Raw genomic sequence first — 17,872 nt, 5'->3', positions numbered from 1 at the left:
TGTGGAAGATGTCTTTTTATGATTAATATTTATTTAAATTCTATTCGTGGCACAAGATTAAAATGAATGTTGATTAAAATGGGGTTGTATTAAATTGAAATTGGTAAACTCTATGGTAATGATTCTCCTTTCTAGAGTAAAATTTGACGGGTGTGATTTCTAATCTGTGGGTCTAGACAAAGTGCAAATTATAATCGCAAACCAGTCGAAAAGTGGTCGAAAAGCCCCTTTTTTGTATGGAGTTTTGACGGATTCGATTTTCGATTCGATCAAAAAGTGCGTTTTGTCTAGGGGGGCTGTTCTTTTTTGGCGGGAATGGAAGCACAGATAAAAAATAACTGTGGTTTAGGGATGAAGAAGCAAATTATTTGCTGATATATTTATTTGTTTTGCCGGGAAAGTTATTATTTTTATTGTTTTGTATTGTAACGCGGCAATAATTTTGGCAACTACGTATCTATGACGTGCCTTAAAATGTATTTATTTTTACAAATGCAATTCGTTAGATAACAAAAGATGGCGGCAAATTGTAGTCTTCTTGTACTTTTATTTATTAATTGTTAAAAGATTTATTTATTTTTTGTAAGTTTGCGATAGGTAAATTAGTTTTAGTGAATTGAGCCAAATTGTCTTTAGAATAAGGTTGGGATTACAAAGACGCTTACTCTATGGTTGCAAAGCACTTACCATTATGGGCGATAGCACAATATAGATCGTTTCATCCACGAAGACGCGCCCCACCATTCTTCCGCTAATGTTTGAGTGTTATCGGTACACGCTAAATTATCCATGAGTGCACACGCACACTACAATAATAACGCTCGGATTGCTCGGATCAAACTCCCCGCACCCCGCGCTTCCCTCGACCAAAAATTGGTGGGGCGCGTCTTCGTGGATGAAACGATCTATAAACGTGGTGGCATTATATTGTTGTAATACGTCCTATTTTGTTACAAAAATAGTGATGTGCTATCGACTGCTATAAAGGGAATATCGATATTATTGACATAAAAATGTTATCGAAACTATCGATACTCCTATTTTTTTTTAATAATTCTAACTGTCCGTTCTGTGTGGGTTCACCACAATAGTCGAGCGGCGGGGATCGAACCCGCGTTCCTCGGATCACGAGTCGGCCAGTCCGACACCTTCACCATTCGGCTATCGTTGCTTCGAATTGATAAAATCGATCGTTCAAAATTTTATTACAAATACCCCACATATTAATATAAATGTCAGTGGAAAAGATGTTTCTTGTATCTTTGTAGATGGACGAGGATCAACGCGAACCACCGAAAAGGAAAGAGAAAGAGTTCGACTAAAGACCATAGACTAAAGAGTTCAACTAAATGCATAGACTAAAGAGTTCGGCTAAACGGCATAGACTAGTGTAGAGGTTAGTCAATTTTTCACACCATGGTAGTGTACTGTATTATTTCATCTTTGACAATATTATTAGCTTAAAAATTTTAGTGCAGCTAGCAAAATAAAATAATAAATGTATTTTCATATTGTTTTTAAACCCGTTGAAGTATCCCAAATAGAATTGTTATTCTCAATATAATATCTTTTATATTATTATGTATTTAAATTATTTGACTTGCTATTGAAGTTAAGTTTCTGCACTAAAAATTTATGGCAATAAATTATTTTAATTCAATAAAATTATTCCAAAAAAGCTTTCTTTTATATTATTAGAAGAAGAAATTGTTAAGAAAAATAAGAAAAAAAGATTTAAATATGAAAAGAGGCTGCTTTTGACTTTACACAAAATGTATTACCAAAAATGCAATATTTTAGCAATAATTATTAATTTTAAGTTTTGTATGACGGCGGCATATCAAGCTGGACATGGTAGCGTCTTATGTAAGTTGTAATGTAATAAGAGTTATATTGCAACAAAAATGTATTGTCTAGTTTGATGTGCCGTCGACTGATATCGGAGTAAGCGTCTTCGCGTCAGAGATTTATTTTTATTGTTTTATTTTAATTTTAAGCATTTGTCACACTGGATGCGGTCTGCGGTCTGGTCAAGTGAACGCAGACTCTGCTTATGCCCGAACTGTCAGATCGCATCAATACAAAATGTTTTAAGACCGACAGTTTTTTTTTTTTAAGATTATTAGTAATTTGTTATTGCACAAATTACTAATACTCCCGTTAGCCCCTTGTACTAAGCTAAATATACTTGTATCACTGGTGAGCTCACCACAATAGTCGAGCGGCGGCGGGGACCGAACCCGTGTTCCCCGGATCACGATGTTTAAACACGATGCACGCTGCGTTCACTTTAAACTGTCCGCAGATCGCATTCAGTGTAGCAAATCCTTTATTAGTTTTACGGCACCAGTGTATCTGCGGCTTTACTTTTATTTTTTCACACCTAATAGTGATGTGCTGTGTAATGTATCGATAGATTTTATAATTTCGTTATTTTTTGGTGCTTTTTTTTATTGTGAAACAAAATTAGTACAGTTGATTTGTTATTTTTTTATTATTATTTAACGGTTTTGTGTGAAATAATATGGAAAAATTTATTGTCACACAACTCTTTTAACCCTTAAGCAGATTTTTAATTGTTTTTGGACATTATAAAGGGTTAACATTAGGACGTTCTGAGAGGGAGGGGAATTTTGTCTAATTTTTTCTTAATTCAACGATGTGATTTGTCTTGCCGACTACTATTTATTATTATTAATGCAGCTTACAAATATTAACTATACAAAATTTTGAGATCTTTTTAATGCATATTTGCTATTTTAAACTAATTAAATTGCGATAAAATTGTAACGTTTACATGTTTTTAAAAGCAATAAAATGTTTTTGTACAAAATCTATCCCAACTATTAATATTATAAATGCGAAAGTAACTCTGTCTGTCTGTCTGTCTGTTACGCTTTCCCGCTTAAACCTCGCAACCGATTTTGATGAAATTTGGCATAGAGATAGTTTGAGTCCCGGGAAAGAACATAGGATAGTTTTTATCCCGGTTTTTGAAACAGGGACGCGCGCGATAAAGTTTTTCTGTGACAGACAAAATTCCACGCGGGCGAAGCCGCGGGCGGAAAGCTAGTTATAAATATAGTAGATTTTCGTAGCAAAAAGTGGCAATTTTAATGTGCAATTGACAACACATAAATTACCATAAATTGGTAACTAATTTTTTCAACTGATTTTAAGGCTTAGGTATTATAAGGAGTTGAAGGTCAAAATCAATTGGAAAAATGTGTCATTTATGGTATTTTGTTTTTGATGTCATGCCGATTGTACGATCTGCGAATACTATTATAAGATGTAGAATACAATTTAAGTGCTTGTATTTTAATGTATTTATAATTTGAAATGGTACAGTTACCAGCGAATCAACGTGAAAAATGTTATCAGTTGATTTAGAACTTTAAATACAAACAAAATTCAAGATACATTGTGCAGGTTTAATAAATAACTGCATTAACTCGAAAAATCCGTTTTTACGTGGTTTTTATCAATAAAATAAAGAACAACAAAAGAAGATAATGCTGTTTGTATGTTAAAAACTGGAAACGATTTTTTTGACTTAACGCAGTTTATTAAGGGTCATTCCATCGTTTCGGGTGTTACGTTCGTACACACATATTCAACAATTTCATGTATTTTGAAATAGTATTTTAATAATGTTAGTGCCTTAATCTGTCCGTTTTTAGTTGTTTTATTTAAATAATAAAGTTTGTACAGCTTAGAATGTAGGATAACGAAAATATGAGTCGAAAAGTGTGTGTTTCGGGCGTTACGAGATTTTGCCTCTATGTTCTGACTGTTGCTGCATTTACTCGAAATTTAGCGAATTTTCTTAAGGAATCATACCTAAAACTTACAGGACTTCTAAAGTATGAAATTTACAAACCATGTAACATACAATCACTGTTAAATAAAACGTTTTACTATTTTTTTATAAATTTTTTCTTTGTTTCGGGTGTTACAATGGTTCTGTTTCGGGTGTTACGAGTACGAAAATTCAACGCGTTTTATCGATAAAATCGGTGTTTTATTAGTTTCTAGGTACTTCAAAATAAGAAGTACAACAATTAAACACAAATAGAGCGAATTCTGGTTTGAAATTACGAAGCAGCTTTTTTTTTTAATATACAAAGTTCAAGTTTAATTTTTCCTCAGAATATATCCTTTTCTATTGTTTTTGGCTTGAAATAGCATTACTTTAATTTCTAATTACGATATTTATTGGAAATGTCAAACATCGACACTTTTTAGCAGTACCTTAATTTTAGTGTTAAGTCGACATTTCAAAAAAGTCTTAAATTGAGAAATATGACTCCTTTTCCGATGCCAGCGCTAGTGGGAGGTCAAAGGAGCCTCACAGTAATACTTTTTCACTTCTCCAAGCAATATACACACATTATCGATATAGAAATAAAAATGTAATACCCGAAACGTTTCGGGTGTTACAGTTTTTAATCAAGAAAGAAACATACTAAATTAGTATCATACTCAGATATTAGTTAGTATTTGAAATCATTACTACCATGACCTTACTTTTACCAAATATTGTTACTCTAATCCATGTGTAAGGTACAATAATAAAACAAATACCTGTTTTTCTGTTTCGGGTGTTACATCGCCGAAGTAACAAGAAAACACACTTAAAACTTGATGATTATCAATTTTTTTGGGACTATGACGCTATCTACCAATACTATGATAAATACCCTCGAATCGTATAGTGGCAAAACGTTTCACAGATTGATAGTTTTTTTTAAATCGTATTACCAATAAATTAGAGAGAAAATGATCATTCAGACAGTTGACTTAAGTATAGACTTTGAAGACTAATAACTTAAAAAAATACTTGTTTCTTTCAGTTTATTTTTGTTGCACATTATAATTTGGAATGTTTACTTTCAAAATTCATCAGATTTAATGCGAAAAGAACATATTTAGTTTTTTACCCTCGGTAACATTTGTCATGGAATGACCCTTAAGAAATGTGCTGTTGGCAAAAACATTTTTTAGAAAGTTGATTTGTTGGTAGATGTTATTATTTGCCACGTATGAAGACATTTCGAAAATAGTTATTCCACGACTATTTTTGTAAACATAAAGTATTATTCTTACCAAATGGTATATTTTTGATTTAAGTGATGATTATTTTATTAATATATTTGCACAAATTCTCGTGTTTTAAACTAAAATGTACAAATTACTTTAGCTTGTGATTAGCGTTGGCGGTGAGTTTGCGAGCATTTGAAGGTTTTATTAACCCTAAATCCAATGAAAAATAAAAATTATAATTATTTAACAAGAAAGGCAACAAAGTTAAAAATAATGTGGTTACTTTATCATTCATTGTGTTTGAGGGTTAACGTGTACTTTTGTGTAAGCGACCTATAACGTTACAGAAATACCGATCGATAGTGGATTTATCGATAAACCAATAACTTCAAGGCACAACTTTTCTAAAAGGCACATTATTTTTCTGTCCGCAAAAAATGGTTTTGACTCGATATGAATAGTATCGAATCTACTGTCTGCACTATTTTAGTGACTTGTCAAACTGTCTTTGAAAATGTCCGCAAACCAATGCCTGTGTGTTTGACTGTGCGTGCTGTAACTAGTTTTATCTGTTTTTACCATGTTTATCTCAATAAAGATTACGTATATTATTAAAAAGATGAGGTTTCATTCCTTTTTAGTTAGTTCCATTGAATTAGGTGATTTCTTTACTCATATAAAATCAGCGTGATAAAGGTGCTCACTCTATAGCATTCGCCTGTAACGTAAAGTTACGACGTTAGTAAGTCGATAAAGGGATTTGGTTCCAACGAGACACAATTTCAACGGGACACATTTTCAATCAGACACATTCCCACGTGGACACATCAATTATTGTATCATCAGTTAAATGTTTTAATGAAAAAAAAAATGTGTTAATTGTCATGGGTATGTATTCGTCTGCCGTTTGGTGTAGTGGTTCAGAACGGACTACTATGCCGAGAGGTCCCGGGTTCGATTCTCGGCCGGGCAGAAATTGAAATGATGCATTTTAATTTGTGACCGGTCTGGGTGTTAGACTATCTATACTTATAATAAATCTGTAGAGAGGTCAATTCTGTACATGAAATATATTTTCAAAATAACTATCAGGGGGTGATTAGTGATCGATACTGATGCCAAAAATGCAATCAGTAAAATTTTTGTCTGTGTCTGTCTGTATGTTCCTTATAGAAACAAAAACTACTCGACGGATTTCAACGAAACTTGGTAAAATTATTTTTCATACTCCTGGGCAGGTTATAGTATACTTAGGAGTATCCCACGGGAACGGGAATTAGCGGGAAAATCGTTTTGTATGAAAAATCTAAACCGCTTATGTGAGACGCTTGAAATTTAGCATGCAGGTACCTTAGTAAACTTAAAGCTTAGACAACAGGATATTGCAAAATTAGAGTTAGCGGGAAAAAACATTTGTATGAAAAAATCTAAACCGCGTAAGATAGATGAAGGGGGTAATAAAACGGGATCCACGCGTACGAAGTCGCGGGCGGCCGCTAGTCTTTCCATATCTATGTGCGGAAACGTCACGAAATCTGAATTTTAGCTGACCTCCTAACCCCTCATAAAAGCCAAGGTAAATATTGATTGGTCTATGTTAGGTTATTTGTTAGTTATGTTTAGGTTATTTTATTGATTTAAGGAAAGTACGCGAAGATGCTTATTTCTGTTTAATTTTGTTTTTAATTGTAATAAAATAATATATTATAGTTATTTTAATGTTCATATTTTTCATTCATCACTTTCATTTATTCGACTGACTATTGTGTCAGTTTGCAACTGTGTCCACATGGGAATGTGTCTGATTGAAAATGTGTCCCGTTGAAATTGTGTCCCGTTGGAACTAAATCGATAAAGGAGAGAAGTCAGGAGAACCGAGCATTACCCTTGGTGCGCAACACTGGGCAAATTAATCTAAAATGTTCCCCTAAAGGTCGCGCGCGCACGGGTGACTGATTTGCACCACCAGTGGTGCAGGCCGGTGGTAGCCGCAAGGGTACAAAAAGACTGCCTTGTCCATAGATAAGAATAAGTATAAAATAATGATATTATACTTGTTACGGTGACAAAAGACCACAGTGCGCGTGCGCCTAAAATTTTACAATTTTTACATTTGAAGCGATAAATTAATAACCATAAGTCGGTGGCGCCGGCCGCGCCGCTGGACTATATTGAACCCACATGTCCATGTAACACAACAATAATTAGCTTTACAAGAGGGATTATTATTATTTAAATTATACAGGCGAATGCTACCGGCGAGAGGCCCTCTAGTTTGTAAAATTATTGCGAAATTCGAATGTTAGGGCCTTAGAATAATTTATTTATTTATTTATTTAAAATCTTTATTGCACACATAAAAACAGTGGTACAACAGGCGAGCTTAATGCCATGTGGCATTCTCTTCCAGCTAACCAGAAAATTAGACAAAACAGAGAATTTAAGTAGGCGGTGCAAAATAGTACAAATACAAAAAAACTTATACTAATATAATACATAAAATATTATAATATATTCAAAATATATACCTACATAAATACATACATATACATAATATAAGGTACATAATAATCTAAGATTACGGCGAAGGCAAGTTTAATTTCCATTCCTTCCACCAGGTGTCGCTAGCTAGTATTATTGGTCGATGTTTTTAAGATCCAGTGAGCTTTTTATATTTAGATAAAAATAAAAGTTTATAACATCCTAACCAATAGGTACTAACATTATTAAAATGAGATCAACTCGTTAGTTAGCAAAAACAAAAAAAAGTTCCATTCCACGTGATGTGTTAACCAAAACGTTTCGTTCCTTAGCTACATAAATATGTTTGTAGATTTTGACCTAGATAAAGTTCCTTTTAAAATTTTAGATTACACAATGTTTTTCAATAAAACATTTTAATTTTGATAAGAACTTTATTTATTTTGTATTTTAAACTTAATTACAAAATTACGCGTTCGCGAACAATGTTTTTTAATGCACGAACCAAACGCCGCATCAAATTTGACAGCTGCTGGTGCCACCAACTTGAAAAAGCCAAAGAAAAAGGCTCATCTGTGGGCGAATCGAAATAAATGTAGGTCTTTGGGCCACACCACCTGTAATTAGAGAAAAGCAGCGTCAAAAACAAAGTGAAGTATTAGCCCTTTAATTTACGGCACTGTGTAATACAGCTATGCATTCGTAACGCTTTGAAACGAGATCAAATTAACATTCGTGGTTAAAAGCTGTCATGAGACCCAGACTTATGTAACCTTTTTGTCCGTGAAAATATCTGTTTTGTTCACTGATAGCGGTTGTTTACCTACTCCAGGAGGTAAGGGGTTTTATCTTTGTGCTAACTTTGTTTTCGTTCTGTGTAAAAGTGTAATCCACTAACCTTGAATTCGGCTGCTTATTAGGCGTGCACCGGCTGGTTATAAGTGCACCTTTTTATCACTAACCTTTCCTTTAACACCTTTCACTAACGACGACCTAAATTATATCGGTAAAAAGTGATTTTATTTGAAGCTTTCATCATGATCACTTCTGTCAATATGCTAGAGCTGTCACTGGTCAGTGTTCCATGAATGATTTTCGTTTTCTAAAATATGGCCAGTCCATCTCAATTCCTCTTTTGAGGTTGACTACAAAAAAAGTCGAATACCAAAATGTTTGCAGCCACAATTTTTATTATTCTTTGTTAATTTATGTTAATTCTGGCCATTTTGTATGATAAATCTCTACTTCATGAATGAATATAATACTTGATTAATATTTAAATTTGTGCAAAAGAGTGATATAATAGATTTGCAATGCAAATACAAGATTTAGTAGGTAAATGTACAGTTTTCATACTTTCATAAATACTTATTGAGACTTGGAAATTACTAGAGAAAACTAGAGGATGGATCTTGAAAAATTTTCAAGAATTCACATATTATTATAGATAACTATTATCTATAGATTAGTTCATCTTTGATTTACCCACACACAGTAAACTCTGTTAAGTAGATAAGGGCCTATTAATTTGCACTTCAAATCTATTGGTTTTGATTAATACTGCCGACAGAGAAATAATCTAAATCTTTTTATTTTCTAAGCACGCTGAACTAATCTCCATAGAAGTATTAGTTGTGGTTAATAATTATTTATTATAAGCCATTGAAAGAACAATACTTTTCTTTTTGAACTTCAAGATAAAGTAATGTTTCAAAATATATTGCCTAATAAAATAATAAAATATGTAAATTTTTTAACTGAATGAATTTTAATGATAATAATAACTAAACTAGCGATACTAAAATATATTATTAGTTGGACAGGGACTTTACTGCTGATGTTATATCTTTCTTTTGTTAATTCGACTTAGTTCATTTGTTTTGAGTTATTGTTGAGGTAGCACTATTGTTTAGTGTTCATTTAGTACTTAATAATTTGAGCTATATGTATTTAAAAAAAAGAGAGGTTTAAAAAATATTAAATGTTTCCAGTTATACATTTATTACAGTTTCAGGCTGGATTGCATTATCTTTACTTTCACTCTAGCAAAAATCTGTCAAAAACTAACATTTTCTGTTTACACAATATTATTATATGCATGCGGTGTTTGCATCTAGGAGGTTTTACATTATTAATGCCAACTAAGTTAAGTTTATTTTATGTATGTAACTTTGTAAAACCAGTTTAAAAAAAAAACCTCCGTACAAAAAACACTGGTGGTTTAGGTTATGTACTTACTATTAAAGTGAGATGGTGCAACTCAGCCTACATTTTTGACACATAGATTAACCAATTCCTTTTCTATCAATTGCAGGGTAACCCGAAATTTCCACTAAATACTCAAGATGCTTCGGCGCTGCTCAAAGCACCTCCAGGCCCTGTACCGGCGGCAGGGGCAAAGCCTCCGGCTGGGGTCCACGCAGGCGCCCAAAGTCCTGCTTCCCCAGGCCAAGATCACCAGCAAAACGGCCAGGGTCCTCGTATCCCACAACCAGATCGCCTCAATCCACTTCACCAGCCCAGTCTTCGCGGAACAGGATGTAATGACCCCGAGTTTCCCTGACTCCGTCTCGGAAGGAGACGTGAAGTTGGACAAGAAGGTCGGAGACAGCGTAGCGGCTGATGAGGTAGTCCTAGAAATCGAAACTGACAAGACTGCCATACCAGTAATGGCTCCCGGACACGGTGTGATCAAGGAGTTGTATGTAAAAGACGGGGACACAGTTAAAGCTGGGCAGAAGCTGTTCAGGATGGATATAACTGGGGAAGCGCCGGCGAAAGCAGCAGCAGCGCCCGCTCCTGAAGCCCCTAAGGCCGCTCCACCGCCGCCCCCGCCTGCAGCGGCTGCCCCTCCTCCGCCCCAAGCCGCTGCCCCTCCCCCACCCCCTCAAGCCGCGGCTCCACCCCCTCCCCCGCCCCCCAGAGCCGCCACACCCCCTGCCGCGGCTCCCATCTCCTCAATCCCCGTCGCAGCCATCCGCCACGCTCAGGCCATCGAAACTGCCACTGTCAAAGTCCCCCCAACGGATTACAGCAAAGAAATCGCCGGCACAAGAACCGAGCAGCGCGTGAAAATGAACCGCATGCGGCAACGCATCGCTCAACGTCTCAAAGACGCGCAAAACACCAACGCCATGCTGACGACGTTCAACGAAATCGACATGTCGCATATCATGGCCTTCCGTAAGAAGAACTTGGATGCTTTCACCAAGAAGCATGGTATCAAACTAGGGCTTATGTCGCCGTTTGTGAAGGCAGCAGCCTCCGCCTTGATGGACCAGCCTGTAGTGAACGCTGTGATTGAAGAAAACGAGATCATTTACAGAGATTACGTCGACATTTCGGTCGCTGTGGCAACGCCTAAGGGCTTAGTTGTGCCAGTCATCAGGAATGTGCAGAATATGTCGTATGCTGATATTGAGCTGACCATTGCTGGTTTAGCAGAGAAGGCTAGAACGGGGAAACTGACTATTGAAGAGATGGACGGGGGTACATTCACGATCAGCAACGGTGGTGTTTTCGGATCGCTGATGGGCACGCCTATCATCAACCCGCCCCAATCTGCTATCTTGGGCATGCACGGAATCTTCGAGCGTCCTATCGCTTTGAACGGACAAGTGGTCATTCGGCCAATGATGTACATCGCTCTCACGTACGACCACAGGTTAATCGACGGGCGTGAAGCTGTCATGTTCCTTAGGAAAATCAAGCAAGGAGTCGAGGAACCGGCATCCATCGTCGCCGGCTTGTAGATTAGTGATGACGACCCTTCCGGCTAGTTACCAGTACGAGAGATTCGAATTCCGAGGCCGGAAGTGTTCCATTTATGAAAATAATCATGTAAATTTAAACTACCCACGATTTTCGTTCAGTAGCAAGTTAGATGCTGCGAGAGATGCACGACTCGATTGTATTTATTGACCGCTGTGCGTGTGTATTGTATTATTTTTATCGTGTTAAGTAATAATAATAGAAGCAAGTACACTCCCTTAATGTGACTACCTGAACTGTTGTTTTATTTTTCAGTTTTTTTAAGTTGCGTATAGATTTTATTTTATTGAGAGTAAGTTATTTTTCACTTTTGAGTCACAAGTTCATGCACTTAACTACTTATATTTACTTAACATATTTAAAATAAAATTATTGCTGATAAAAACTTATTCTTGTTATTTTCCAAATTATACCGCAAAATAATGGGGTAGAAAGACCGCGAAGTTTTTTTGTTTTTCAAAACAAAATGTAAAAACTGCTATTTCTGATCTCTGGTGGAAAAATTTCGTCCGATTTGAAAAAAAAATGTGTTAGAAGTCAAAAGCTAATATTTAAACAACCCACCCTACTTTTTACGGGTCAGACAGAGGCTTGTGTGAGAGTTACATCAAACGTCCTCACTAGCGAGTGAGTTAAAAAAATACATGAAAATTTTAGTTCTTGAAAGTTTCCGCTAGGGGCGCTGAACTATTCGTCATACATTAATGACATTTTTTTATGCGCTTTTTTTACTAGTGATGTAAACTCACACTAAGCCCTCTGAGCAGTCTTGGAGGCAAAGTAACCGTGAATGTGACGTATTTGCCGATCTATTTTTAGCTATCACCTCATTTCATGGTTACGTATATTCGAGTTTTAAATTGGATTGTCCTTCGTTTCGTCGCTACCGTTACATAGGCGTATTTGATTATCCAATTTTTAAAAAATAAATCTATTCGATCAAATGAACATCTATTCGTGGGCTTAATGGGTTGAGATAAAACGTATTTTCAATAGAAATAAACGAGTACATGTATGTTAGTTAATTAAATGACAAATTTCGAGTAACTCCGTCGCGTCTTTCCGTTCTATACATAGCCAGAACGCAAGGGTGTGAAACTAATCGAGTATAGTTTGGAAATGACTTTATTTACTAAGCTCCTCCAAACTATACACGACCAGTACGCATATGCTGCGTACTGCTCGCGTATACTTTGTAGTGACTTAGGTCAATTATCTTACTCCATAATTAACTTTTAAAAAAAATAAAACCGACTTCAAATGCGTGAACACAAAAAAAAACTAAAAATTAAAAATATTGCGTATAAAAAAGTTCATCCCCAATTTTCCACCCTTGGGGGTGAAATATTTTCTTCAAATTCGCATGAAACCACCCTTTTGATAATACCTATTCAACAAAAAAATAATCAGTCAAATTGATTTATAATCGGCGGAGATATTGCGTATAAAAAAGTTCATCCCCAATTTTCCACCCTTGGGGGTTGTTTTTTCTATTATTAAATTTAAATGGGACCACCCTTGAGGTATTACCTATACGCCGAAAAAAGATTTGTTCAAATCGGTTCATAATTGGCGGAGTTATCGCGTAACAAACATAGAAAAAAAAAAACATACGGGTCGAATTGAGAACCTCCTCCTTTTTTGAAGTCGGTTGAAAAGGAAGTTTAATACAGCATTTTTTTTTTGTAATGTTGATAGTTTATTGACTCATAATGAGATACGCCTTCTAAAATGACGTCGATACATGATAACGTTTTTTTATCTTTTTGTCAGCTCATTCAATGACGCGTTTCTCTCATAGAGAGCTCGTCTTCCTAGTCTGGAAGTCTTGGATTCGATTACGTTGTTATTTTTTGGACTTTTAATGCGTTGTCGTTATTAACGCTTTTTCTACAGTTTATAGATTATGGACGGAACCACGTTTGTTTTTGACAACACTTGCTTTGTTTTTGAAAGGTTTTAAATAAAAAACTTATAAATTAGCAAATAAAATGAAAGCCAGCTTGCTTTTCATTTAAAAAAATCATTGACATTTTAATATGACTGAATTCACAAGTTATTGTGAATTAGGTTGGTTAACATGGTTTCCATCATGTTAGAAAATTAGGACAACTTTTTTACCACCAAAAGAGCGGTATTCTTTCAATCTACCCTATTCGTAGTGCCAACATAACAAACTAAAAAATGACCAATTTACCAACACAACAACGAAAACCATGGAAATGACGTGAACACTGGAAATGACAAAACGGTAACCATAGCAACGGGTGAGTATACAATAGTTTGTCACGCGAAAGCAAAGAAAGAACTCACGTAATATTTAAAAAATAGTTTTATTACCAAATTATTACTGTTTTTCTATGAAACATAGTAAAAATAAGTGCAAATTTAGTTTTAGCAATTTGTAATACATTTTCTACTGATTGTGATGAAGTGACCCACTGAAAAGTATGTCAAGGTGTGGGAAAATTATGAATAATTAATTATTTTTCGTTGTGCAAAGGGGAACGTCTAAAAGTATGTGTTAAGAATTTCATAACAAAGTTTGTATTGAGGTAAGTCTTACGTTCTTATCTTTTTCGCTTTTATCTTAAAAATTGCATTTAACAACAATTAACTTTATTGTTTACGTAAATAACTTTTTTTACCTACCTACACCGATTAGGCTGGTTTTAGTGTCACGCGGACTGTCAGTGCGGATCGCTCCGCACAGCCGATCTGTATGAACTGCTAGGGAGCGAGAGCGGTTCCTCCGGACCAGCTTAACCAGCCTTAACTGCGCGTATACCTATAGCGGGGGCCGGGTGGGCCGTACCCACCCTAGAATGGTCCAGTATGGTCCAATGTCCCCCCAGAAAATGAAAGACATAGTAAATCTTCATACTTTATACCCTTTGACCCTAATCCCCCCGCTGCCAAGGCGAGGGTCCCAGCCACCCCCAGAAAAATAACCATTACGCCAATGCTACCTATTCCAGAGGTACCTACGCGTGAGGTTTCAGTAGTTACTTAAAGTGCCATAATCTTTGCTGAAACTCAAGCGAAAGGGTCATCAATATCATCCATTATTCGTTATAGACTATGAGCTGGTGAACGCCAGACCTACGTCATTTTATAAAAGCTGAAAGTTTGTCAGCGTATGCTCCCAATATCGGATAGAATGTTGGTGAAACATGAAGTTTGGGTCATCGTGGCTTTGGCAGCTATCCTAAAAAAAGCTCAATAATAATGATAATAAGTATATCATCATCAATTTGAATCCTATACTTACTGAACATTTGTTGTATGGCGTATGATTTTACCTTGTCCTGCACTGATTTAATCTTTTACCCCCACTGGGAGTCTGAGACTCGAACACGGGACCTCTAAGTTTGAGTTAAAATCTACCTACCTTCGTACTTAACGTAAAAGTCTCGAACCACAACCCTAGAGACTAGCTAGAGAGAGTCCACGGGGATGGGTCGTAAACATAATTTTGTCTAGTGGTTCCCATCCCAGTGACTTTTACGCCGCAAATAAAAAATACTTATTTTGTTGTAGTTTACTTTTTAACAGACTTCAAAAATGGAGGAGGTTATATGTTCGGCTGTATGTATGTTTTTTACTTACTACGACCACACCTAACTACCGTACTTTTTACATAACTACTTAGTATTTCAGTGTTTTTAGAACCTAGATAATTATGACTCAAGTCCACTAATGACTTATCGATCGTTCTTAAATACTTAAATGTTGTGTTGTTGTCTCTACTACGTTTTTACTATCTGTGAGTGGCTGTTACGTTTTCTACAGGGTCAAGCGTTCATATAACGCGGCATCTTCAGTTCCTTCTCAAGAGTTTACGGGACTATTCCCACCTCTCGTTCCCACCGCTGCTATGCGCATATGGTCTGGTAACTCCTAATATCTTTTAATGTATCAATGCACTTAACATGATCGAATGTCCAATTGGTACGAAGTACCTAAGGTAGTTAGGTAATTAATTTGTTGTCTTGAAGGAAAGCCCGACAGTTCAATCGATCACAATACGAATGTAGGTAGGTATACGTTTGCCCAGATAGCGTCTTAATAACTAGATATTACTTACTACATAACTAAAATTCATTTGAGAGGTGAATCATTCATTAAGGTCGAATTTTACCTACACGCACAATTAATAATTATTGTGTTCATCTGAATTGGAATTAGGTATTGACGGCGGTTCTAATTCATGCGAATTTACATAGCTACTTCATGTTTCAGGCTTTTCTTAAACAATGCAGACTACGCTGCGCAAAACAGATAGCAAACCGAAGCCGAAAGATAAAACCTCCAAAGACGATATTTCACCTTTATCAAAGAAACCTCAAGAAGAAAAACTAAAGAAAAGTGTTTATAGCGTTTCTACGCCTCGGAATTACATACAAAAATCTTCAACAGCCGACATCTACGCTCAAAAGAAGAAAAACAGCGCGCAATTAGTCAAAGCGCCTAAAAAGGTTGCAGGTTCTACTACTAAAACCAATGTTTCTCCAATGAAAGACCAGTTAAAATCTTCTTCTTCTATAAGTCAGATTAGCGCGAGAAGAAGTAGCACTTCTCTAGTAAAAACTGACCAAAAAGTATCCAGTGCATCAAGGCATGCAACGCCGCGAACTGCTAGAGATTTACCATTCGTTAATGTGACAGTAAACTCACCGATTGCTAAGAAAAAACTGAATAACGATGATAGGATAGCAACAGAAACAAAAGACAGAAGAAATGTAGAAAAAACAAAAGAAAAAAGACACATTGAAGAGAAAAAAGAAAGAAAAAAGGTTGAGGATGCAGAAAAAATAAAAAATGAAGACTCCAAAGAGGTTGCACGGCAAAGAACGAAGACAAGGACGTTGAATGATAGTGAAGTAAAGGTGCTGACTCCTGAATCGGTGGATAATAATGCAGAGATGATGAACCTTTCGAAGAAGCTCGCTGCAAAGCCGAAGGCGTTCTTTGTGGACTTGGACGGGGATAAACCTAAGGTAACTTAAAAAACCTACATAAGTAATTTTCTGTGACTGAGGTAGGAATGGGAGCGGCACGGGAGGGTGATTTGGGACGGTCAAACGTCAGCGAGACTTCAGATTTGTATGCCCTGTCACTTCATAAATGTCAATGTCACCCCTCCCGTGCCGCTCACATACCTCAGACACCAGACACTGAAGGCTTCCACAGACCAAACGCGGGTCAGAAGCAGTGCGGGTCAGTTGCAGCGCGGCTGAGGCACACTGAAAGCAGCGCAGTTTCGAAGCAGTTGCAACGCGGGTGATTGTTAAAAATTAAAATATTCGAAAACCGCTTTCAACGCGCTGCTAGTGCTGCTACCGCCCTGCGTCCGGTGGGTCATGCTAATATGGCCGCCATAGTAATACAACAGCGCGGGCCCGTGTTCGCGCCGCTTCTGTCCCGCACCCGCGCCGCCTCGTTTGTATTTCAAATTTGGTGTGACATACTTCAAAGAGTTTCTTTTTATTACAACTTGCGCGGGCCCGCATTCAAACTGCGCTGCTACTGCCCTGCGTTTGGTCTGCCCAAGGCTTAACTGAGATAAGCGCTAGTCTTATAAAATATAGGTTTGATTTGTATTTTTTTGGATGAAGTATTAACCCATTTTAATGTTCTTATTTTCTACAATTCCGTTTTTAAGGCATATCAAATCGAGAAACCCAAAGAATCCAAAGAGAGCGAAGACGAAGTGGATTACGAAGACGACTTCGAAAGTTACGAGTCTGACTTCGAATCGGACCACGAATCACCCTCGGACAATACAAACCATGATACCGAAGATCTTAGCACGGGGGAGGAGGAAAATGACCCGAATGCTAGTGGGAATAAGGCTGGATTTGAAGGTGATGGAGAATATGAAATGAAGAATCACGAGGAACAAAGTGAAGACACGGGGATTAAAGAAGGAAGGGATGAGGAGAAGATGCTGGATTCAGGTTCTAATTACTAACAGGAAAATATTTATTTCTACACAGTAAAAGGCTCCGTGACCTGTCTGTACCGTACCAGAGTTTTGTAATGATGTTTTGAGTATCTAAAGTTCTATGAGGGTTATTGAATTTGTGTAGTTTTTGTCACTGTTGTTGGTATTAGATCGTTTCATCCACGAAGACGCGCCCCACCAATGTTTGGTCTCGGTCGCGCGGGGCAGAGGCGGCGTTAAGCGTGGGCCTTGTGGGCCACCGCCTACGGCCTCGCGGTACAAGGGGCCTCGCGACTCAAAAATGTTTAAAGCGAGAATAAAACAAAAATAAGCCGTAATGGGTGCGACTCTGGATGGGTGTGACTCTGCAAAGTATATTATTTGTTATGGATGTGATTCTGGTTTAGTGGCATCTTGCCTAATGGCAAATCGCAAAAACTTCCCGATTAATCGGGACTATACGATGTTTACAGTTGATTTTCCAGAATATCGCAAATTCTTTGATACATAACGTTTGTACTGCCGGAATTCATTCTCCTCTGGAATGTCCCCAAAATTCCATTATTATTGCCGTATCACTTACCGTTTTCGACATATCTGCGTGTGCAAATGACCTGCGCGTATCGA

General features: G+C 36.8%; 1 protein-coding gene across 3 annotated transcripts; it reads left to right on the top strand.

Annotated features, from left to right (window-relative positions):
- The first annotated feature begins 8,104 nt into the window (after positions 1 to 8,104).
- Positions 8,105 to 11,534, top strand: LOC135086106 (dihydrolipoyllysine-residue succinyltransferase component of 2-oxoglutarate dehydrogenase complex, mitochondrial-like). 3 transcript variants are annotated; one of them, XM_063980879.1, is made up of 2 exons: positions 8,105 to 8,177; positions 9,842 to 11,534. In XM_063980879.1, the coding sequence occupies exon 2, from the start codon at positions 9,873 to 9,875 to the stop codon at positions 11,277 to 11,279; it is 1,407 nt and encodes a 468-aa protein (XP_063836949.1). In that variant the 5' UTR covers positions 8,105 to 8,177; positions 9,842 to 9,872; the 3' UTR covers positions 11,280 to 11,534. The 3 variants fall into 3 exon arrangements, with proteins under 3 accessions (XP_063836949.1, XP_063836950.1, XP_063836947.1); XM_063980880.1 differs by having other exon boundaries at positions 8,105 to 8,182; XM_063980877.1 differs by having other exon boundaries at positions 8,105 to 8,362.
- The last annotated feature ends 6,338 nt before the right edge of the window (positions 11,535 to 17,872 follow it).

Source organism: Ostrinia nubilalis, chromosome 30 (assembly GCF_963855985.1).
Source record: "Ostrinia nubilalis chromosome 30, ilOstNubi1.1, whole genome shotgun sequence".
NCBI lineage: Eukaryota > Metazoa > Arthropoda > Insecta > Lepidoptera > Crambidae > Ostrinia > Ostrinia nubilalis.
Note: the sequence above shows the minus strand (reverse complement) of the source record. Positions and strands in the feature narration are given on the sequence as shown.